General features: G+C 42.5%; 1 protein-coding gene across 1 annotated transcript in view; it reads right to left on the bottom strand.

Annotated features, from left to right (window-relative positions):
- LOC117742780 (disks large homolog 1-like) overlaps positions 1-26,206 on the bottom strand; it is a 93,147-nt gene that overhangs the window by 37,709 nt on the left and 29,232 nt on the right. Inside the window, exons 4-5 of the mRNA XM_034550411.1 lie at positions 12,059-12,201; positions 8,136-8,204 (exon numbers count right to left, since the gene is read on the bottom strand). Coding sequence (XP_034406302.1) covers positions 8,136-8,204; positions 12,059-12,201 — 212 coding nt within the window. The remainder of the gene's footprint in view (positions 1-8,135; positions 8,205-12,058; positions 12,202-26,206) is intronic.

Below are 26,206 nucleotides of genomic sequence, written 5' to 3'. Positions count from 1 at the left end.
CCCACCTTTGACAGGCAGGTCATACCCCTCTCCTCCACAGTCACTAATCTGGGAGTTAGGTTTGACCCTCACCTGACCTTTAATGACCATAAAACACCTGTGCAAAATCTCCTTTTATCATCTCAAAAACATCTCCAAACTCTGCCCCACTTTAACCCTGTCAGATGCAGAGAAGCTCGTCCACGCATTTATCTCCTCTAGACTGGACTACTGTAACTCACTCTTCACTGGGACTACTGGCAAGAACATCCAGAAACTGCAATACATTCAAAACAGCGCTGCCAGGATCCTGATGAGAGTCCGGAAATATGAGCACATAACACCCGTTCTCCACTCCTCCACAAGCTCCCTGTCTCATTCCGGGTTGACTACAAAGTCCTACTACTCACCCATAAATGCATAAATGGACATGCACCTTCCTACCTACAGGAACTCATTACTCCCCAAACCTCTTCCCGCACCCTCAGATCGACAAACAGCTCGCTCCTCCGAAGTCTTTTGGATCAAACCAAAACTGAGATATTTTTAAACAGTAAATTGAGAAACATTGGGGAAAGTGTTTCAAGTGAGGTGAAAATAGTCAACTATTTTCAATTCCAAAGACTGGGGGAAAAAACAGAAAAAGATACTGAAACTGGTATTAAGCCAACAACTGAGCCTCATAACCTTTATGTTACTAGGGATACTTCCTTGAGGCTTCTGACTATGTGTGTCAGCCCACCTTCATTGTGATGTTATTAATGGACCAGTTGTAAGTGTAATAAGAACAATAATATAATAAACAAACAAACAACAGGGTGCTCATCCTACATGCCTGTAATCTATGAATCCATAAGGACATAAAGGACATGAAAGACTTCTTGTTCTCTTGGTGTTCACTCATTCTACCTGTTTCTTTAGTTGTAATTGGTGAATAAATTATTATTGACTGACCACAAAGTCCACTCATCAAAATTCAAAGTGCTGTAACTTATATGCAGTACATACATACGTTCATATTTTGTTATGTTGAGGCATTATGCTAAAATATTTTCAATTAATTGTCCCCCTCACAAGTCCACATCCAATACTCATTCAAGATATCTCTATTCTTTCTTCTCTCTCTCTCATCAGTCCCTTCTGCTGAAATACATTCCCACAGCATGGTGGCCTGCCACCAACATGCTTCAGTGATGGGATGGTATGTGACGAGCGTAGCCTGGTTTCCTCCTGACATAACACTTCGGGTTGAGGCCAACAGTTCAATCTTGGTTTGATCAGACCACAGAATCCTGTTTCTCACAGTCGGAGAGTCCTCTAGCTGCATGTCTTTTGCAAAAACTTTCATGAGTCTTTCACTGTCGACAGGCTGGACTGGCCACTCTGCCATAAAGCCAGGATCATTGTGTTGCAGTGATGATGTCCTATCTCCACAAGGAGCAACCATCAGGTTCTGGTCACCTCTCTTACCAAGACTGTTCTACCCCAATTGCTCATTTTGGCCGGGTGGCGAGCTCAGAGAAGAGTCCTGGTTGTCCAGATTTTTCGATACAATCCCGTCTCTGACCTCTGCAAGCAGTACCTTTGACCTCCTGGCTGAGTTTTTGTTCTGGTGTGCATTGTCAGTAACGCGTTCTGACTCCAAACTTGCCAAAAACATTGATCATGATCAGTGTCCCTCTGGTTCAAACTATGATCTCTAGCATCAGTTTTAGATGTGTCGGGAACAGCCTGTCTATTTCCATTCATTCATTGTGTCTTTCCAAATAAACTTCCAGATTTATTCAATTTGTAGGTTCACTTAAGCAGCAAAAGTACTTGGTTCGGCGAAGGAAATCATCATTGGTGTGGTTAAAATAAGTAAACTAAATACACTTGTTACGTTACTGTTGTTAGTAAAGTACAGAAGTTACAGAACAAAATATGGTAATACAAGTCAATGATGACTTGGTTTCACACAAACAGCTGTCTCCTGGGTGAAAGTCCTGAGTTTGTAGAATCTCTTTTGGAATGAAATGTGCTATATAAATAAAATGTGCTTCGGTTTACCCTCATTCTTTCATTAATTTGTCTGTTTCCTCCTCCACACAACCATCTTATACAGAAACCTGCATAGAGAGGCCTTATTGGCCAGGCAACTGCATATTGTTGTTGTTTGGCCAGCTCTCATGAATGTTATGGAAATAACCACACGTAAATAAATCTACCAGCTTTAACTACTTTTGAATTGAATTACATTCAAAATCAGTTCAAAGTGCTTTTCGAATAAGACAACGTTTGATTATAGGGCTATAAGTGAACATGACAGAAAAGCCTCGGCTGCATTACATCACCAATGTGGAGTCAGAATCAAGATTAAAAACATTAACAATGGCATGGTAACACAGTACTCAACTTGCTCCTTAAGCATTGCATAACGGGGCCACGGAATGAGAACTGCAAATCATCATGCAGTGCACATTCAATATGGAGAGCTGAATACTTAAGATAGTAGAGCTGAATATAACATTCACAGTGTCATAAAGCACACTCACAACAGGAGCACTAAGAGGGGGTGAAGAGCTCAGTAGGACTTCTGCCAATGGACTCTTTATGAATCAAGGTACTTATAGAGACCAGAATAACTGGACATGGTATACACAGAAGAGCTGGTGGTTATGACGTCTCAGTTAATATTGACGCTGTCAATATGACCAATTCTCACAAAAGTACATGTCAACTCTATTTTTTAACAGCAGTCCTGTCCTGTGACACTCCTGTATCACAGAGGAGGAGTGGATATGGAGGACATCATATCTGAAGTTTAGCATTGTGTGGGCTGAAGTTAGACCTCATATAAAGCATGTTAACAATGCTGTCATAAACTCCTCCAGATCCATTCCACGGTTCAGTATGCAATATGCTGCAATCACAGTTTGGAGAGTGAAGGGCAGCACACTAAGGCTGACTTGGTAATGGCTTCCATGCTAACCCAGCGTGAATATTTCTCTGTGGCTTTCAGAAAGTCAACGTGCAAACTGACCGAAGGCATCTCTGTGTGTTCTCCAACGTGTACGGAAGAGAGACATGTGTCCATCTTTAGCACATTCCATGCCAGAACTGTGGGCTAACTCTCTTACTGGATGTAGACTAAGCCTATATTTAGGCTGCAAACCACTCAATGGAGATTTTCCGCATAACTGACAAAGAGAGCTTTGTCAGTTCCACTTAGAATAGTCCATGTGAGAGGTCGCGGTGACCCTCGCGTGATGTATATAGTAGGCAAGCTGCTTCTGAGGGAGTTACCTGCTCACTGTTTTCTACACTGTGGCTACCTGCATGCAGACAGCTTTGTTAAGTTATATCATAAAATATTCCATAAACATGAAATGATGACCATTGTGTATATCCAGGATACTGCTTTCCTCCCAGTTCGTAAACAGGACTGAGAGACAGGCTGTTCTGGGAGCTACATGTCACTTTAAGCAGGTTAACATGCTAACAATAAAAGTGTCAACATGCTGATGTTTAGCAGGTATGAGCTCACCATCTTCATGATCTTACTTTAGTGAATCAGCATGCATATACAGTATTTGCTAATTGTCTTTCGTTCTGCAGGTATTTGAACCAAAGTATTGGACACATTCCAATTGATTTGATTGACCTGATGATGGGACAGGAAACCACAGTTCTCCCTGTACTGTACTTCAACACAACAATGAGCGCCTCATGGAACCTGCTATCTGATGGGGTAACATGTGTCATGTAGATGACACATTTCAAATAAAAAGACCTACATGAGATACATACTAATACACAAGTATTAGGAAATGTAACTCCCATAAATAAAACAGTAAGACCTCAGTATTATCTGCATAGAAGGAGCCATAACTATGTGAGAGGAAATACTTAAACTTTATATTGAGGGCAAAAATATATTAGTTATGAGGAAAAAGATACAGTGTCCTAGAACATCCTTGTTCCCTTGAGTAAAACATTGCTGTGAGCGGAATGAGAGTCTGAAATGTGTGTTTTTTTGTGATATTTTCTGATACAAAATACTGCAGTTCGGCAGTTTGAATAAAGATGTGTCTATTCTAATAAAGCAACAACATATTTTGTTTGGAAACTGCCAAGTAGTCATGAGCAGAGTGCAGCAGCAGAACCATGAGCTGGGTGACTGAAGTTCAACCCAACTCCTGCTGTCACCTCAACAGAAAGGCAGCCAGGTTCTGGCATGCATACTGTAGTGAGGACTAAATGAGTGTGTCTCTCTCTCTCTCTCTCTCTCTCTCTCTCTCTCTCTCTCTCTCTCTCTCTCTCTCTCTCTCTCTCTCTCTCTCTCTCTCTCTCTCTCACAGACACACACACAGACACAATCACTCTGTCAAGAAAGAATAACCCACAGCAAATATACACTTGAAAGCACACGATAGCAACGTTGATGAATCATTCAGTCAACTCTTCACTCCAAAGCGACACGGTGATGAAGACAAAAATATAAGTGCACGTGCAAACATTGGGAGACAGAGCTTCTCTCCTTCACTGCATGCCTCCTTCTCCCACAGTCTCAGTCCATGTCTCCCTTTCATCCCCTTTCATCTTACCTTAGTGGTGACAATGCAAAGACAATCCATGCTGGCCGGACAAGAAGAAGCTCTCAACCCATGCCCAAATTCATCCCCACTAATATCACCACTGGAGGGAAAAACAGCAGGAAGATGAAAAAACTAAGATACCTGTGTGAGGAAGCAGGGAGGAAAGATAAAAAAGGTAGGTGTTGCTGAAGAAGAAGAAAAAGAAGAGGGGGTGGAGATGAGAAAAAATAACACATACACACACATACACACACTCACACGCTGGGGAGGTAGAGAAGCCACGGCGGACAGACGTTACTGCATGTGGGCCCCTTGTGAGGATTGGGATTCCTCCTCCACAGCGCTAAAGGCGATCAGGATTCCTTACGCCATCTCAGAGCAGAGGGTGCGTCATCAGCCAAAACACACACACACACACACACACACACACACTAAAAACACTTAGTAGCCTGATTGGCCTCCCCCAACAACCCACAATCATTCCTTAGCTTCTCTCCCTCTCATTCCTCCTCTGTCTCTTGGTTTTAGTTCTCTCTCTCTCTCTCTGCCTCTCTCTCTATGCCTCTCCATCTCTCTCTCCCTCTCTCTCCCTCTCCCTGGGCGGAACCACGAAGCAGTGTTATGGGATGAGAGAGAGAGCAAGGGAAGAGAGTGAAGGACGAGAACGTCAGCTCAGCGGAATGAATTAGATTCCCATGCTCGCTGTGGCAGACTGCTGGAACTTAATAATAACACACTGGCTCTCTTTTTGATCTGCAGCACTGACTTTGGGACAGACTTTTACTGTGTGTGTGTGTGTGTGTGTGTGTGTGTGTGTGTGTGTGTGTGTGTGTGTGTGTGTGTGTGTGTGTGTGCATGCAGGTAACTGTGTCTATGTCCATGTGTATACACAGACGTTATGCATTGACTCTGACAAAGAAATTATTAAATAAATGAAATAGAAATACCATCATTATGGAATATCAGGCCCATGTAATTGAAACTGTACATTTTGACAACAGTTATTGTATCTGTCATTCACATCAAAATAAAATTGTTTTTCTTTGTATAATAGATTGCAGTAATGCAAGACTTTGTCCATATAATGTGTATTGTCCACAGCATTTCTATTATACACAATTCAGATTTGACAAGAAGGTTCCGTCTTGTTCTGTGGAGACTGACAAAGGCAACATCATAATGCAACAGCCACAATAAAGTGAGTGATTCTCCTGGTTTAATAATAAGTAATTAGGAGCAAATACAAAATGCAATATAATCTACAGGCTTAAGTGAGCCCTCTTTAAAATGACCAACAATAGTGTGGTACGAATTCCACTAAGAGAAAATATATATATATGAACTGTTGTGATCAATCTTTAAAGTGGAACTTCAAGGATATTTTTAATTAAAATTAAAGATTAGATAAAATAATACTGCAGTCTCTGAAATTAGGGCATGCGGCCAAATTACTTCTGATTTGCAGTTAAAACATTATCCTCAATTAAAATGGCCATAATTATTTTTGTAATATTTGTTTTGTAGAGAAATGTTTGAATAATGATAACATTAAAGTTAAATTATCCAATTATGAACGAAAAAAAAGAAAATATCGGTGTGAAAAAACTATCATTAGGTGAGAATGGCTCTTTTTTAATCACCATACCCCACATATTATATATATATATAATGTTGATGCACCAAATATGAATGATACACAAAGGCTGTAATGAACTGCTGAATTGAATTGATGAAAGCAGAAAGACAGAATGAAAGAAAAATAATTGAACTTAATACTTAATAACAACTACTTGCGTAACAGGTGCTGTTCCTCTTTGTTTCTTTGCAAGAGAACTGATTTTGGCCAAAAGTGCAAACCAGCATCACCACCTACAACGACAACGTCAACTCTTTGTCTCCAGATGTGTTCTGTCACCACGAAGTGACAGAACCACTTCTCAGTCATCAAGACTTGCAAACTGTACACTTTCATATACAGTTATTTCAGGGCAAAATGCAGCGCGGCATTGGAATCAGAGTTTGTCCAAAAACAAATGCAACTCAATCTTGACTAATGCTCACAGACGCATGATAGGAGTTACAGCAGTATGATGTAAAAGTACAAACAAAAAGCACAAACAACTCTGTGTCGTTAAAAGGCAAAACGCATCTAATCTGTGCAGTGTTCCAAAGGGGATCAAATACACCTCAAACTGTGTTGCTATTGGATTCCAGGATTTAACGTGACTTTGGCTTTACTGATGCAATGTAAGAGAAAGATGGATTTTCTATAAACTGTTCATTTATATATCCAGCCGAACACAAATTTGTGTCTGCCTTTTTGACTTTTTACTCAATAAAAGGACTTAATAAAAGAAGGAACTAATGTCTGTCCTTCAGAAAGTCACAGATTTTTTTAAAAATCTTTCAAATGCATTTGTCAATGAAGATAATCAACATACTTTAACTTTAATACTCTTCATATGCACATACATCCAACCGGCAAGTACTACCATGTGAGATCTTACAGCATATAAGAATCAGTAACCTGCCCCGTCTGTTAGTAACTCCCAAGTAATCTAATTCACTCTCGAGAGGAACTATAACTACAATAAGCTTCTGAACTGCAACACATTTACCACCAACACTGCCCCAGTACCTGTTTGCAGGAGCCATCCCGATGAAGAGGTCTGTTGCAGAATTTGACCTTAATTACTGCTTTCATTTGTGGACGAAGCAGTAGCCCGGCACTGCGATGTCCTGTCGGTCGCTATGAACTCACTCAGCGGCTCAGACTCCCTCCACCAGGGCTAATCTTTCCAGGTGGTGCAGCTCTGGCAGCTCACACTTATTGCATTAGAGAGGAGGAATGCTTTAACCTCCTTCGTTAGGGCTGTCGCTCATATCCACAGGCTAGGTGTGATACATTTGGATTTGCCTGTTTACGTGAACAACAATGCTATTTGAAGGATTTAGTCAAAGGCCCGCGGTACTCCTTGACTTTAAAACTAGCTTGTACCTCACCCTAACACCCTTTCCTCATAAGTTTTCTCAGGTCTGTTCTCAGAATTCCTTCACGCTAACTTGATGACAATGAAATAGGGGCTTCATGCAGATCCCTGATTTCAATCCTATGTTTTCTTCACTAAAATGTAAAGTATTGTCACCTTTTCTACAGATACGTTTTTCACTTTCTGATCTTCTGAACAAAACACAATGACAGAAAAAATAGGACAAACATACAGCGGCAAGTACTTCAACGTATTGATTGAACTGTGTAATTAGTAACATACCACAACAAACAATACGCAAAGTGAGATTCCCTGAAAAAACTATCAGAGGTGTACGATTCCCAATGACAGTCAACCTAACTTGCACAGAAACTTTTTAATTTCCATATGAAAAAAGAAGCTGTGCAGTTCCTAATCACCTAATACCATGCCATGAGTGGTGATGAGGTGAAATCAAAAAGACTGGCAATGGTAACACAATTGGTGAGCCGGTGTAATAGAATGCAAATGATCCCACACAGCTAAATCAAGACACAGACACACACTCTGTGCACAAAGAAGGAAGGCAAGGCTTCCAGAGAGAACTCACCTCAGACGCCTTGGCACCGATCTCTCTCTTCTCCATCCCGCTGGGTTCTGAGCTGCTCTGCTCTCCCTGCTAGAGACAACAAACAGCTGCATAAGTATCTCTACGCCACCACAGTCACACTGAAACACACACACACCTGAGGAACAGCCAATAGATCAGGTAACAAATGGGCCAGTATTGTATAGCCTGAATGCATTGTGATAATTCAAGCCCTTTGCTAAAGGCTCTCACTGTATGAGAGGTTTAACACTGAAGTTGAGTTGGGACAGAGAGATGCCTACATTACATACTCAAAAGCAAAAAAAGCAAAGATATAGTCTAATATGTCAAATTCTCTGACTGTAAATATATCTAATCTTAATCATGTATATGACATTTGTAACCAACAAATACAAATGTATATCACATTGAATTAATGTGCAACACAAAAGGAGGATGTAGTTGTCATGCGAGAATTGGCGGTGAGAGAGAGGTCATCATTGGCTGGTTGGTCTGTCTGCAGGTCTGGTAAGTCTTTAATTAGAAGCTTGGATAGCGTAAGCCTACATGTGCCCGTGGAAACCAGAAATAAATCCCTAGCACACTATGACACCCTACAAACCCTTAGTACACGCAGGCAAGCTTTAAACCAACAGCTATATATATATGCTTCTTACTTCAAATGCAACTGTGTTCTTCATTTATTCAATTTAACAAATAAAAGTCATATTAAGCTAAAGAAAAACTCAGCCCTGCAATCCTAGGAGTGAAGCGATGACATTGACATCAATGTAGTTTGTACTATATAATGTCTGTTAGCCATTTAACTCTTCATGAAGCATGTTATTCCAGATACACCTGGCACGATCTGCTGGTAATGTCAGTAGACAACTTACAATTATATTAAACAACATTTTAGATCCAAAATACCACAAGGATTCAGAAAATAATTCATACTATTTGTTCTGTTATTATCTTTTGGACATTTTATACTGGGGACCTTGTGGAGAGATGTCAGGAAATGATGGTAAGAGATGAAATAAGGATTTGAACTTGGGATGTTGCAGCTCATGGTTGCCGCCTCAACCCCTAAAAAACATTGACTTATGACTAGTTTACTCTAAGTGGCTGCTAGGAGGAGTAAAAATGTCCACAAACATATTCACTATAGTTGAGTTGTAGTGGATTTTATATATACTTGCACATGTAAATAAGAAAGTTTATGTTTTAAATTAATACATAAAGAAAGATATGATAATTAATTAGGGATATTATGAGGAATATTCTGGAGGAATGTATTATAAAGCATAAGAGAGGATCACTGTTTTATTATTGTAACTGTTGATGACAAATGTAATGATTAACTGTATGGTGCATGAGAATGAATGATGTTTTATTGTTTAGACAATAGTTAGAGCTCTACGCTGCTCCGGGCTGAAAGAGAGATGCTTTGGGAGCAGCGGTGTCCGTCTGTGGAGAGCTCTCCCTTACCAGCTCCATGATCGAGAACGCTATATGAATGTTATCTTTGACATTAAATATTGTTCAACTTTAATTCATTGAATCCTGGATTTCCTGCGGCCACGGGACCCAAAGTTCTGGATATATCTTTACACTATGAATGAAGAATCATCTTTTCTTTTTTCATAAAGCAATTCATTATATTTATGTATCCTTGCATGCATTTAGAAATGGACTTTAGTAATGGATTCAATGCCTTACTGGGACTTCTTTTTATATTTGTGTTTCTTTATTGAACTACACGCTTGATTACTTTGGTTCTTACAAACTGCATACATCATCTAATAGCTGTTTCTATATCTGAATAACCCATGTTGACCCTGTTCATTAATTTGGATAGGGCCATCTGCCATCTCATTATTTGACAGGGTGTTTGCGTAATCTTCAGAGGGATGATTGTGGTTACAGAGCAGGGAATATAACAGCAGTGGACTGGTGACCTCATGGTGGGGTCACCAACCTCTGACAACTCTTATAATCCCCCCTATCCTGGTCCTCCTGGATGACCTCATCAAAGTGGCTCAGCAGCCCCTGCTGGTACAGAGGGGCTATTTTGAACGATCTGTTTATGACACAATAACCAATTATTTACTGTTGTTGCAGAAATATGGCAGGTATGACATTTGACTTTTGGCAAAAAACATGCTGTTAGGAAACACGCCTGGTCTGTGTTGGTAATTCTTGGAAGCAAAGCAACGTTTTGATTCATCTTTCATGCTTTTTCAGTCCTTCATGGCCTCACTCGGCAGCTTCTATTCATTCCCCTTAATTAGAATGTCACAGTGTGTGCATACATCAACCTTCTCCCTCTCTGTTGAATGTTGAAGTCTTCTCTTGTATACTATTTCAATCTCAGCAGCATAATTGTGGTTTGCCGATAATATCTACAATATTACCCCAAACTTAACATTAAATTTCAGTCTTATGCTTCGTGCAAACTAGAAGTGGAAGGTATCAAATGCATAAAAAGTACTACGGTATGTGTTTTGACTCCACCATGCTGACTGGTAGAGCCTAGAGATGCCCTGATATCCAGACTTTTAGTCTTCACTGTGGGGGAAGGTCCAAAAACATGAGTTACTACATTTCCCATAGTGCGACTCAATAGTGTCTTCCATCATCTTCATCACACTCCGCACCTCTAGTTTGTAATTTACGAGTAAGCTGAACTATGAACTGAAAGTAAAAGATGTTACAGTCGTTTCACGATAATCAGTTTTAGTCATTAATATTTAAATGGAATCTTAATGTATAGCTTCATGACTGATGAGCCTATGATTTAAATTGCTCTATTTAAGCAGCTTCTGACTGAAGACTGAATGTCAAGTATCCCATGATGCAGTTAGCCTTACAGAGAACCACAAACAGCACATCTCCCTACAGTGACATGGCAATCTATTTAAAGGCTTTGGACCTCATGTCCAGCATGACTGCTGATTCATGCTTTGCTGCTGTTACTGCTGATGCTGTCTGATTCATGCTTTACAATCTGTACACATACGACATCCTCTGACCTTTGACCCTCACATCGGTTTAGAAAACCCTTTAACTGGGAGAATAAAGGAAGAAACCTTTGGGAGAGCAAGAGAGGAGGATTCCTCTATCAGGATGGACAGAAGTCCAATAGATGTCATATGCACAGAATGAACAACATTATAGTTATAATATAATGCGTTATAGAGTTACAACACATTGAATGCATATGAAAGAAATGAGTTCCATTCATACATTGTCATATTCATGTAATGTGTTTATGTAACTCTCATAGGGTCCATTGGACCTGGAGGTGTCTGATGCTGGTGAGCCGGTCTCCCGCGTTGGCCCTGCTGATGCCCCCCCGCCCCCTCCTCTCTACCTCCTTCTGTTTCATGGATTGGAGTTCCATTCATACATTGTCATATTCATGTAATGTGTTTATGTAACTTTGTAATGCTGTTCATTCTGTACACATGACATCTATTGCTTCTGTCCATCCGGGGAGAGGGATCCTCCTCTGTTGCTCTCCTGAAGGCTTCTTCACTTTTTTCCCTGTGAAAGGTTATTTTTGGGGAGTTTTTCCTGATCCGGTGTGAGGTCAAAGGTCAGGGATGTCATATGTGTACAGATTGTAAAGCCCTCTGAGGCAAATTTGTAATTTGTGATACTGGGCTATACAAAATAAACTGAATTGAATTGAATTGAATTCATATAATGAGTAGTAGGCATGATGAAAAAGTTACAACTAACACAAATAGCAGCTGCTGTGGATATAGTAAAATAGAAATGATAATAAAAGCAGTAATGGTATTGGCAATACTTATAACAATGCAACGAATAATAATAATAACAATAATGAGAATAACAGGAGGTGTCAGGCAGGACCAGGGTCATTAAATATAGAGAGCATTCTCCACTCCATGTATGTCTAAGTTTTAGAGACTCACCTCCTCCACTGGACAGGCGAGCTCAGAGTTTTGTAAAGAAACACTCTTCTCCCACTTGTCCGCCATGTGGTTGACCTCCTCCAGCTTTTGCTCACAGCTCTTCTGTGTGTTTAGCAGCGTCACTTCATAGAACTCCTGGATATCTGTGAAACAGAGATATTAAATGACTCAGATGTTCTCCACAGTCAACACGGTCAACTGACCAAAACTCATTTGATGTGGGGACCAGTTTGACCTGTCTGAGCTACAACGATCGTATTATACATACAAATGATGGAACTGACAATATCACAGTTCAATATCAATAACGTTAGGTTCTGTATAAAAACATCACACTTCATAACAAAATGTGTCTAATCAAATATGTTTGTGAGAACAATGTCTGTGAAAGCAGCCATGGTTCTTACGGACATGGACAGGTGGCACCTTGCATCGTAGCCCCTCCCATCGGTGTGTGTGAATGTTGTGTGAATGTTAGTTAGTCTTGATGGACAGGTGACACCTTCTGTTTACATGGATTGTGGAGGTCTGGATTGTGGTAGATGCCTCCTACTAATTATTCATAATTTCTGTCATATTCATTGAATGTGTTGTAACTCTGTAACGCTGTTCATCTGTACACATGACATCTATTGCTTCTGTCCATCCGGGGAGAGGGATCCTCCTCTGTTGCTCTCCTGAAGGTTTCTTCACTTTTTTCTCTGTGAAAGGTTGTTTCTCTTTTTTTGGGGAGTTTTTCCTGATCCGGTGTGAGGTCAAAGGTCAGGGATGTCATATGTGTACAGATTGTAAAGCCCTCTGAGGGGAGTTTGTAATTTGTGATTCTGGGCTATACAAAATAAACTAAATTGAATTGAATTGAACCGTGCATGTAGCCCCTCCCATCAGTTTGTGAATGGGTGAATGATGACATGTAGTGTTTTGAGTGGTCGGAAGACTAGAACAGCGCTCTACAAATGCAAGTTCATTAGCATTTCCCAAATTAATAAAAAAGAAAAACCTGTAGAAACCATTAATGCACTGTCCTCAATTTTCCACTGATAAAACCAACCATGGACCTAATGCACAAACACATCTGTGCGTATGAACATTTTACATACAAATTCGGGACTCATCTATATATTCGTACCTGAATTTGTTCTCACCTCAGACCATGTGTACAATATTTAAAACAGTTCATTTACATGTGCATTAGTATTCTCATACTTGAAGTATTCTATTGAGGTTTTTGAATGAAGCTCTGGATCGTCAAATGTTATGAAGACATCACACAAAAAATATGATTTGATGTTATTGTGGTAATATTGTATATAAGTGTACTTTATAGTGGTGTTAGATTGCTGCTAGACCGTCCTGTTAATAAAGGAGCAAGCTGAGGAGCAAGCAATTTTTTTGACAGCAGTACAAATATTATTCTTGAAAGGCTAAATGCCAACAAATATAGATTGAAGCTGAATATTGTCTTTATCTTTTACATTTTAGAAATGAGCTATCTTTTTTCAGTATGTGTTGACTTTTTTGAATCTCAGAACTCAGAAATGTATTGTATAGATATTGTATATTCCTTTGACCATGTGTTCCGTATAGTCATGTCTTTAGGGTGGGGGGGAACCAATATGTAGAATGTGCAGTCCACAAAGAGAGGCGCTGTCAGTGATTGAACTCAGGATCTTAAATACTCAATTATAAAAGGACTAAGTGGCCAAACATGTACCCAACAAGCCAGGCGTTGAATATGTCCTTTCAGATGTAATCATGGTTTCATGAACATATACTCTCAATATATTCTCCATCCCTTTCCAGCTGGCCTCCGTCTTCAAATTCTAAGTAACAACATGATACACACACAGCAAACATGCAATGGGAACTGTTTGAGTATTTACTCTTACAGCAAAGGTTTTGTGACCTTTAATTAATTATGATGACCAGGAAAACATACTAAGACCCAAATTTGTCAATCAATTAAGTCCCACTGTAATAGTTGTCTTTGAGGAGTTACCGCTGCCTCACAAGATTTGTATTGTTTAAAGTGACTTTTTTTGCAGCAATACATAATGTAATTATGAGGTTTTGGTGTTTGGGGAGGCAGACTGTAATGCATTAACAGTGTACGTACAGAACAAGCTGATAACCAGCAATATTAATAATAAAACAATAACCCCCACCACACACACACCAATAGACACTGCCATGACATCAAAGCTTCCCTGCTACACAAACTCAACATGACTCGGTAAGAAAGAAGTCAAAATAGAAAAAGCACAACCATCATATGCAACAAATGTACCAAACATTTTGGATGGACATATCAAATTGAGGCAAACAGGACCACATCATCCACTGTTTGCGGATGATGTGGTCTAGTTTGCCTCCTCGGACCGTGACCTCCAGCATTCACTGGGGCGTTTTGCAGCCGAGTGCGAAGCGGCAGGGATGAGAGTTAGCACCTCCAAATCTGAGGCCATGGTGCTCTGCCGGAAACCGGCGGATTGCTCCCTCCAGGTGGGGGCAAACTGCCTACCCCAAGCGAAGGAGTTCAAGTATCTCGGGGTCTTGTTCACGAGTGAGGGTAAGGTGGAGCGGGAGATCGACAGGCGGATCGGTGCGGCTGCAGCAGTAAAACAGGCGCTGTACCGGTCCGTCTTAGTGAAGAGGGAGCTGAGCCGGAAGGCAAAGCTCTCCATTTACTGGTCGGTCTACGTTCCAACCCTCACCTATGGTCACGAACTCTGCGTCGTGACCGAAAGAACGATATCTCGGATACAAGCGGCCGGAATGAGCTTCCTCCGTAGGGTGGCCGGGCTCAGCCTTAGAGATAGGGTAAGGAGCTCGGACATCAGGGGGGAGCTTGGAGTCGAGTCTCTGCTCCTTCGTGTCGAAAGGAGTCAGCTGAGGTGGTTCGGGCATCTAGTCAGGATGCCACCTGGACGCCTCCCATTAGAGGTTTTCCGGGCACGTCCAACTGGTAGGAGGCCCCGGGGAAGACCGAGGACACGCTGGAGGGATTATATCTCCCGGCTGGCCTTGGAACGCCTCGGGATCCCCCAGAATGAGCTGGAAAGTGTTGCGGGTGAGAGGGAAGCCTGGGTCGGCCTGCTGAACCTGCTGCCACCGCGACCCGACCCCGGATAAGAGGTGATAATGGATGGATGGATGGATATCAAATTGATATTTTTCATTCAGTCCGGTGACCATATGAGAGCAAAAATGTCTGCATGCTCTACTTTGACTGAACGTCTGCATGAGTCACGGCTGTATCAGCCTCACTGCATTAGAATCTTCTGGGCCGATGAACTCAACATCTATTGGTGCATCATTATCGGTATCTAGCACAAAGCATCTGCATGTGAGCTCTTTGCATCCAATTCAGGTCATATTGTTCTTCAATGGCTGGTGATGTTTTACCAAAGAACCAGACCCAGAACAAGCCATCAGCTACATTCACATTTCAATAGATCTCAAGGAAACCCATCAGGTCATTCTTCTGTCCCAATACTATCACACAAAAGATTGCATGAATTGTTTTTAAAAAAAAAATATATATCTACATCTATAATAAATATTAATAATGTTTTTCGTAAAACAAACCCACAAAAAACGATCAGAGTTCTTTTGTAATTCAAATGAAAACAGGCTATTATGGATGCAAATTAAAACAGCTAAATGGATGCAAATCCCCAAAGGCTATTGAATGGTTGGTGTAGTGGGGGTGAGTATATGTGGTACAAAACCAGTTGTTGTTAGTCGTCACTCATTTGATGATTATGACCGCATAACGTTATGCACGTAGAATTATACTTAAATGCTGCAGTACAGGGCATGACATCCAATGTAGCTTGTCTTTACACAAATAAATAAGTTATGGCTTTTTATCAGAACATAAAACATATAAGAATAAAAATAGTTTACGAAAGAAAAGATCCAACCAGACTCACCTCTATGTCCCCATGACAGTTGGTCTCAAATACTATTCTCTCTACACTGCCTTGCACTCAAAACCATCAACTGTGACCATCCATAGCTAGGCGTGAAGGGAGCGCGAACAATGAGTGACCCTAGTTTTATTTTCAGAAATATACAGAGGCAGTAAGTTGTCAAGAGTAACTCACAGTGCAGTAAAACCTCCCGGCGCTCTCCGGTCATGTTGCAGCGTGCTATCCAGTGAAACAGTGTGCTGTGAGAGGACCAGATGCCTGGTGGTGAGCCTAATCCTCAGACATAGAGGCCGCCTGTTCCCCTCAATGCAGACAATGACCTTACACTCTGCATAGCTGATTTATAATGCAGCCCTCCTCTGTGCTTAACACAGCCAGCAGTCCTTTCAACTCTCCCTTAATGAACAAAACTCCACTTCTCCACTCTAAAGGGGTTCAACGACTCTCCAGCCTGGCATCCTGTTCTCTACCCTTGGCCCTCTGATATCTACAAAGCCTGCTTCTCACACCAGTGTAGTGTTTTTATCATGCTTTGTTCAAGTGTAGGTAATAAGAACTTGACAATAAGATAGCGACTAGCAGCTCTGGAATGTCCATTCACTCTCTGTGCTGCTGAGCAGATGACTGCACATGACTTCAGGCATGTAGCCTGCATGTACGAGGCATCATGAGCCCTGCAGAGGAAAGCTAAGTACTATTGCAGGGTGTATGTGTGTCTAATACACGTGTCCACGCTGGAAATCCCCACAAGCAAGAGGGATTCCATTTGTAAGCCTCAGTGAGATAGTAAACTGTGCACATTTAGAGCCAATCCCTTTGTACGAGGTTTAACCAACATTTAATGGCTGCAACTAAAAGTTAGTATTGTTATTATCAGTTAAGGAAGTTCCATTGATAACAGCATCATCAACCTAATGTTTAAACATGATTTTAATTCAAACATAATTACATTTTCTTTGCATCTTTACACAATATCTTTGTTTTGTTTGACAAAACAGAAGTTATGTTTTGTCTTAATGCTTGTGCAAGTCCTATTGTCCTCCTGAGATCATTTAGATTCAAGATGCAAGACTGTTACACTGTTCACATTATATTCTTCAAAGTTAAACATAAGTAGTTTCCAGCTTTGTCAGTTACATACTTGTGTGTATGAATGTCCTCCAAATTCATGGTTTATGGATCAAACCTTCATTGAGGCTAAAGTATATTTTAACAGATGTTGGCAGTATGTAAAATGTGGGTCAAAACAGAAGAAAAAAATAAAATAAAGTTATATAACAGGATAACGTGCATCCTAAAATGTGTAATCATGTAATTATACTTTAACAGTGGAAGTATCTGTTAAGCCTTGGCATTAACTATTAATCCATAGGCTTTATCAGAAAATACAATGACAAAATCCCAATCTGGTGAGTGTTTTTGGCAGCAGGGCCAGATAGCATGAATTCTGCTCTTCAGTAGTGCACACCTGCAATACTGCAGAGTACGCTATTACTGTTTGTGTCATTAGGGCTCAAGCACCTTCGTTATCACTCTCACCTATTAGTCACACCTCTCATCAGCTCTATCACTCTCACCTGTTAGTCACACCTCATCAGCTCTATCACTCTTACCTATTAGTCACACCTCTCATCAGCTCTGTCACTCTCACCTGTTAGTCACACCTCTCATCAGCCCTATCACTCTCACCTATTAGTCACACCTCTCATCAGCTCTATCACTCTCACCTGTTAGTCACACCTCTCATCAGCTCTATCACTCTCACCTGTTAGTCACACCTCTCATCAGCCCTATCACTCTCACCTGTTAGTCACACCTCTCATCAGCCCTATCACTCTCACCTATTAGTCACACCTCTCATCAGCTCTATCACTCTCACCTGTTAGTCACACCTCTCATCAGCTCTATCACTCTCACCTGTTAGTCACACCTCTCATCAGCTCTATCACTCTCACCTATTAGTCACACCTCCCATCAGCTCTGTCACTCTCACCTGTTAGTCACACCTCTCATCAGCCCTATCACTCTCACCTATTAGTCACACCTCTCATCAGCTCTATCACTCTCACCTGTTAGTCACACCTCCCATCAGCTCTGTCACTCTCACCTGTTAGTCACACCTCTCATCAGCTCTATCACTCTCACCTATTAGTCACACCTCCCATCAGCTCTGTCACTCTTACCTATTAGTCACACCTCTCATCAGCTCTGTCACTCTCACCTGTTAGTCACACCTCTCATCAGCTCTATCACTCTCACCTGTTAGTCACACCTCTCATCAGCTCTATCACTCTCACCTGTTAGTCACACCTCTCATCAGCTCTATCACTCTCACCTGTTAGTCACACCTCTCATCAGCTCTATCACTCTCACCTGTTAGTCACACCGCCAATCAGCTCTATCACGCTCTGCTTTTACTTTTTAAAGTATTTCATTCACACAGGAGTACATCAGATAAACGTTACTCTGTGGTTAAGATAATGATAATAATAATAATAATAATAATGCATTTGATTTGTAACTCACTTTTCATTCAAAAGAATCTCGGAGTGCCACAGAGTCAGTTCATACTAGCCAAAACAAACTAATAAAGAAAATAGCTGACAGTGACTTAACACAAAGTCTAAAATGCCTTCCTGAATAAAAAGGTTTTTAGGCCAGTATTAAAGAGTCCAGAGTCTGTGTTGCCCTCGCGTGGTCAGGGAGACTGTCCCATAAGCAAAAGGCCGGTCGCCCATGGAGTGGAGCTTGGTGTTGGGGACCTGGAGGAGCGAGTTGGTTGTGGATCTGAGGGTGTGGGTAGAGGTTTGGGGAGTAATGAGTTCTTGTAGGTAGGGAGGTGCATGTCCATGTATGCATTTATGGGTGAGTAGTAGGACTGAGACAGGGAGCTCATGGAGTGAGTGGGGAATGGGTGTTATGTGCTCATATTTCCAGACTCTCGTCAGGATCCTGGCAGCGCTGTTTTGAATGTATTGCAGTTTCTGGATGTTCTTGCCAGTAGTCCCAGTGAAGAGGGAATTACAGTAGTCCAGTCTAGAGGAGATACATGCGTGGACGAGCTACTTCTCATCTGACAGGGTTAAAATGGGGCGGAGTTTGGAGAAGTTTGTGAGATGATAAAAGGAGATTTTACACAGGTGTTTTATGGTCATTAAAGGTCAGGTGAGGATCAAACCTAACTCCCAGATTAGTGACTGTGGAGGAGAGGGGTATGACCTGAGATGAGTTATGGAGGATCACTGAACCTGGTGTGAAGTGCCAACAAGGAGGGCTTCAGTTTTGCTACTGTTTAACTGGAGAACGTTGCTCATCTACACCTATCTCCCCAAGAGAGGTGGTGAGATGTGACATGGCTGCAGAGGGGCTTGGGGCAGTTTTGATGTAAAGCTGTGTGTCGTCAGCATAACAGTGGAAGGACATCCTATGTTTGCTGATGACACGACCAAGGGGGAGCATGTAAATATTGAGTCTGTCCTGTCTCCCTTCCTGTTCACCTTGTACACCATTGACTTCCAGTACAACTCGGGGTCATGCCATCTGCAGAAGTTTTCTGATGACTCTGCAGTGGTCAGGTGTATAAAGGATGGACGGGAAGTGGAGGACTTTGTGGAGTGGGCCGGCAGAAATCACCTGCTTCTGAACATGGCCAAGACCGGAGAGATGGTGGTGGACTTCAGGAGGAAGACAACGGCCCCACAACCACTGAGAGTTCTGGGAGAGGATGTGGACATGGTGGAGAAGTATGTTCTTGGGTGTCTCCATCGACGACAGACTGAACCTGTTTACAAGGAGGGGATGAGGGAACTCTTTTTCTTGAGGAAACTTGGATCCTTCGATGTGTGCAGCAAGATGTTGGCGATGTTCTACCAGTCTGTTGGACCAGTGCTCTGTACTTCTCTGTAGTCTGCTTGGGGAGCAGCATTGGAGCCGGGGACACCAACAGACTCACTAAACTGGTGCGGAAGGCTGACTCCATCATTGGCTGCAAACAGGAGTATCCAGAACAGGTGGTGGAGAGAAGGACACAGAAGAAATGATTGGATAACCCAGACCACCCTCTACATCACCTACTGCAGGGACTTGAATTGAATATATATATTGTGTCATTAGGGCTCAAGCACCTTCGTTATCACTCTCACCTATTAGTCACACCTCTCATCAGCTCTATCACTCTCACCTGTTAGTCACACCTCATCAGCTCTATCACTCTCACCTATTAGTCACACCTCTCATCAGCTCTGTCACTCTCACCTGTTAGTCACACCTCTCATCAGCCCTATCACTCTCACCTATTAGTCACACCTCTCATCAGCTCTATCACTCTCACCTGTTAGTCACACCTCTCATCAGCTCTATCACTCTCACCTGTTAGTCACACCTCTCATCAGCTCTATCACTCTCACCTATTAGTCACACCTCCCATCAGCTCTGTCACTCTCACCTGTTAGTCACACCTCTCATCAGCCCTATCACTCTCACCTATTAGTCACACCTCTCATCAGCTCTATCACTCTCACCTGTTAGTCACACCTCCCATCAGCTCTGTCACTCTCACCTGTTAGTCACACCTCTCATCAGCTCTATCACTCTCACCTATTAGTCACACCTCCCATCAGCTCTGTCACTCTTACCTATTAGTCACACCTCTCATCAGCTCTGTCACTCTCACCTGTTAGTCACACCTCTCATCAGCTCTATCACTCTCACCTGTTAGTCACACCTCTCATCAGCTCTATCACTCTCACCTGTTAGTCACACCTCTCATCAGCTCTATCACTCTCACCTGTTAGTCACACCTCTCATCAGCTCTATCACTCTCACCTGTTAGTCACACCGCCAATCAGCTCTATCACGCTCTGCTTTTACTTTTTAAAGTATTTCATTCACACAGGAGTACATCAGATAAACGTTACTCTGTGGTTAAGATAATGATAATAATAATAATAATAATAATGCATTTGATTTGTAACTCACTTTTCATTCAAAAGAATCTCGGAGTGCCACAGAGTCAGTTCATACTAGCCAAAACAAACTAATAAAGAAAATAGCTGACAGTGACTTAACACAAAGTCTAAAATGCCTTCCTGAATAAAAAGGTTTTTAGGCCAGTATTAAAGAGTCCAGAGTCTGTGTTGCCCTCGCGTGGTCAGGGAGACTGTCCCATAAGCAAAAGGCCGGTCGCCCATGGAGCGGAGCTTGGTGTTGGGGACCTGGAGGAGCGAGTTGGTTGTGGATCTGAGGGTGTGGGTAGAGGTTTGGGGAGTAATGAGTTCTTGTAGGTAGGGAGGTGCATGTCCATGTATGCATTTATGGGTGAGTAGTAGGACTGAGACAGGGAGCTCATGGAGTGAGTGGGGAATGGGTGTTATGTGCTCATATTTCCAGACTCTCGTCAGGATCCTGGCAGCGCTGTTTTGAATGTATTGCAGTTTCTGGATGTTCTTGCCAGTAGTCCCAGTGAAGAGGGAATTACAGTAGTCCAGTCTAGAGGAGATACATGCGTGGACGAGCTACTTCTCATCTGACAGGGTTAAAATGGGGCGGAGTTTGGAGAAGTTTGTGAGATGATAAAAGGAGATTTTACACAGGTGTTTTATGGTCATTAAAGGTCAGGTGAGGATCAAACCTAACTCCCAGATTAGTGACTGTGGAGGAGAGGGGTATGACCTGAGATGAGTTATGGAGGATCACTGAACCTGGTGTGAAGTGCCAACAAGGAGGGCTTCAGTTTTGCTACTGTTTAACTGGAGAACGTTGCTCATCTACACCTATCTCCCCAAGAGAGGTGGTGAGATGTGACATGGCTGCAGAGGGGCTTGGGGCAGTTTTGATGTAAAGCTGTGTGTCGTCAGCATAACAGTGGAAGGACATCCTATGTTTGCTGATGACACGACCAAGGGGGAGCATGTAAATATTGAGTCTGTCCTGTCTCCCTTCCTGTTCACCTTGTACACCATTGACTTCCAGTACAACTCGGGGTCATGCCATCTGCAGAAGTTTTCTGATGACTCTGCAGTGGTCAGGTGTATAAAGGATGGACGGGAAGTGGAGGACTTTGTGGAGTGGGCCGGCAGAAATCACCTGCTTCTGAACATGGCCAAGACCGGAGAGATGGTGGTGGACTTCAGGAGGAAGACAACGGCCCCACAACCACTGAGAGTTCTGGGAGAGGATGTGGACATGGTGGAGAAGTATGTTCTTGGGTGTCTCCATCGACGACAGACTGAACCTGTTTACAAGGAGGGGATGAGGGAACTCTTTTTCTTGAGGAAACTTGGATCCTTCGATGTGTGCAGCAAGATGTTGGCGATGTTCTACCAGTCTGTTGGACCAGTGCTCTGTACTTCTCTGTAGTCTGCTTGGGGAGCAGCATTGGAGCCGGGGACACCAACAGACTCACTAAACTGGTGCGGAAGGCTGACTCCATCATTGGCTGCAAACAGGAGTATCCAGAACAGGTGGTGGAGAGAAGGACACAGAAGAAATGATTGGATAACCCAGACCACCCTCTACATCACCTACTGCAGGGACTTGAATTGAATATATATATTGTGTCATTAGGGCTCAAGCACCTTCGTTATCACTCTCACCTATTAGTCACACCTCTCATCAGCTCTATCACTCTCACCTGTTAGTCACACCTCATCAGCTCTATCACTCTCACCTATTAGTCACACCTCTCATCAGCTCTATCACTCTCACCTGTTAGTCACACCTCATCAGCTCTATCACTCTCACCTATTAGTCACACCTCTCATCAGCTCTGTCACTCTCACCTGTTAGTCACACCTCTCATCAGCCCTATCACTCTCACCTATTAGTCACACCTCTCATCAGCTCTATCACTCTCACCTGTTAGTCACACCTCTCATCAGCTCTATCACTCTCACCTGTTAGTCACACCTCTCATCAGCTCTATCACTCTCACCTATTAGTCACACCTCCCATCAGCTCTGTCACTCTCACCTGTTAGTCACACCTCTCATCAGCCCTATCACTCTCACCTATTAGTCACACCTCTCATCAGCTCTATCACTCTCACCTGTTAGTCACACCTCCCATCAGCTCTGTCACTCTCACCTGTTAGTCACACCTCTCATCAGCTCTATCACTCTCACCTATTAGTCACACCTCCCATCAGCTCTGTCACTCTTACCTATTAGTCACACCTCTCATCAGCTCTGTCACTCTCACCTGTTAGTCACACCTCTCATCAGCTCTATCACTCTCACCTGTTAGTCACACCTCTCATCAGCTCTATCACTCTCACCTGTTAGTCACACCTCTCATCAGCTCTATCACTCTCACCTGTTAGTCACACCTCTCATCAGCTCTATCACTCTCACCTGTTAGTCACACCGCCAATCAGCTCTATCACGCTCTGCTTTTACTTTTTAAAGTATTTCATTCACACAGGAGTACATCAGATAAACGTTACTCTGTGGTTAAGATAATGATAATAATAATAATAATAATAATGCATTTGATTTGTAACTCACTTTTCATTCAAAAGAATCTCGGAGTGCCACAGAGTCAGTTCATACTAGCCAAAACAAACTAATAAAGAAAATAGCTGACAGTGACTTAACACAAAGTCTAAAATGCCTTCCTGAATAAAAAGGTTTTTAGGCCAGTATTAAAGAGTCCAGAGTCTGTGTTGCCCTCGCGTGGTCAGGGAGACTGTCCCATAAGCAAAAGGCCGGTCGCCCATGGAGCGGAGCTTGGTGTTGGGGACCTGGAGGAGCGAGTTGGTTGTGGATCTGAGGGTGTGGGTAGAGGTTTGGGGAGTAATGAGTTCTTGTAGGTAGGGAGGTGCATGTCCATGTATGCATTTATGGGTGAGTAGTAGGACTGAGACAGGGAGCTCATGGAGTGAGTGGGGAATGGGTGTTATGTGCTCATATTTCCAGACTCTCGTCAGGATCCTGGCAGCGCTGTTTTGAATGTATTGCAGTTTCTGGATGTTCTTGCCAGTAGTCCCAGTGAAGAGGGAATTACAGTAGTCCAGTCTAGAGGAGATACATGCGTGGACGAGCTACTTCTCATCTGACAGGGTTAAAATGGGGCGGAGTTTGGAGAAGTTTGTGAGATGATAAAAGGAGATTTTACACAGGTGTTTTATGGTCATTAAAGGTCAGGTGAGGATCAAACCTAACTCCCAGATTAGTGACTGTGGAGGAGAGGGGTATGACCTGAGATGAGTTATGGAGGATCACTGAACCTGGTGTGAAGTGCCAACAAGGAGGGCTTCAGTTTTGCTACTGTTTAACTGGAGAACGTTGCTCATCTACACCTATCTCCCCAAGAGAGGTGGTGAGATGTGACATGGCTGCAGAGGGGCTTGGGGCAGTTTTGATGTAAAGCTGTGTGTCGTCAGCATAACAGTGGAAGGACATCCTATGTTTGCTGATGACACGACCAAGGGGGAGCATGTAAATATTGAGTCTGTCCTGTCTCCCTTCCTGTTCACCTTGTACACCATTGACTTCCAGTACAACTCGGGGTCATGCCATCTGCAGAAGTTTTCTGATGACTCTGCAGTGGTCAGGTGTATAAAGGATGGACGGGAAGTGGAGGACTTTGTGGAGTGGGCCGGCAGAAATCACCTGCTTCTGAACATGGCCAAGACCGGAGAGATGGTGGTGGACTTCAGGAGGAAGACAACGGCCCCACAACCACTGAGAGTTCTGGGAGAGGATGTGGACATGGTGGAGAAGTATGTTCTTGGGTGTCTCCATCGACGACAGACTGAACCTGTTTACAAGGAGGGGATGAGGGAACTCTTTTTCTTGAGGAAACTTGGATCCTTCGATGTGTGCAGCAAGATGTTGGCGATGTTCTACCAGTCTGTTGGACCAGTGCTCTGTACTTCTCTGTAGTCTGCTTGGGGAGCAGCATTGGAGCCGGGGACACCAACAGACTCACTAAACTGGTGCGGAAGGCTGACTCCATCATTGGCTGCAAACAGGAGTATCCAGAACAGGTGGTGGAGAGAAGGACACAGAAGAAATGATTGTCTATATTGGATAACCCAGACCACCCTCTACATCACCTACTGCAGGGACTTGAATTGAATATGTCCTGCTCTGCTATTTTATTGTATTTTATGTATTGTGCATTTTGTCATACTTAATATTTTATGTGTACTCCACCCCTGCTTGCTGCTGCATGGAAAAATGTATATATCTATCTATCTATCTAAGATGTGAAAATTATCAATATAGGAAGAGAAGATTGTGTTCCCTTGCCCAGCCCTACACCCTAGCCTAGGGTACACAGATTTTGAGTAAATGTACTTACTTTGCACTAGTGACTGTATTAAAAATGAATTGTTATATGTATTGTGACTGTAGAATAAAAAGCAGTTTCAGAAGTAAAGCTTTGTAGTATATTAGAATGTCCACATACATGGTTCAGGGGTCATATCACTTTTGGCTTTCTTGGCCTTTTAGGGTTCCTAAACAACTCAACAGTGGATCTGAGGAGATGTGCATCCTCTTTGACACATGAACAATATGCAACTTTACTGCTAGCTGCCTTTTAAGAAATACAAAATTCTACTTTTTACAGTGAATACGCAAAGTCCCAATGCTGATTTGCTGTCCTCGTGCTTACATGACAGGTGGGTGGAGGGGGACTCATGGCTCCTGTGTAGCTGTGCTTCTTTGGGGAGCGATTAATCTATTCAGATAGCCCTCCTCCACGGTGCCAGCTAATCCTTCTATCTCCCAGCACACACAGGCTACCAATTAATGGTAATACATCCATTCTCAGTCCTCTGGCTCTCTCCTCCCTCTAGAAAAAAGATGTTATATAGTCCGATTGGTGCTGTTAAAAGGAGAAGAATTTGTGCAGGTTATTAACCAATATCTAACTCTCACCATGTTTGTGAATCAGTCAAATAAAGAGGAAATAAAACAGAGTTGTTGTGATGTGAGGACTGGAGAGTAAGAGTTAAAGCAATTTATTGTTTTAAAATAATATCACACAGCATTGAGAGTTCACATCATGTTCCCCTTCCCTTGGAGAGCTGCACTGGAGACAAAACTGTGAATGTTGAAAGCAAGAGATTATCTAAATGTAACAGAGGAACAGTGTATAGTGGGTGGATAACTTGGGTTTACCCCAATGTGATGGAACAGTGAGATGGGGATTAAAACTAATGACTGCAAGGAGTAAAAGCTTGAAGCTCTGACTCACGCTATTTTCT

The sequence above is a fragment of the Cyclopterus lumpus genome, chromosome 14 (genome assembly GCF_009769545.1).
Source record: "Cyclopterus lumpus isolate fCycLum1 chromosome 14, fCycLum1.pri, whole genome shotgun sequence".
Lineage (NCBI taxonomy): Eukaryota > Metazoa > Chordata > Actinopteri > Perciformes > Cyclopteridae > Cyclopterus > Cyclopterus lumpus.
This window is presented reverse-complemented; position numbering and strand designations above follow the sequence as displayed.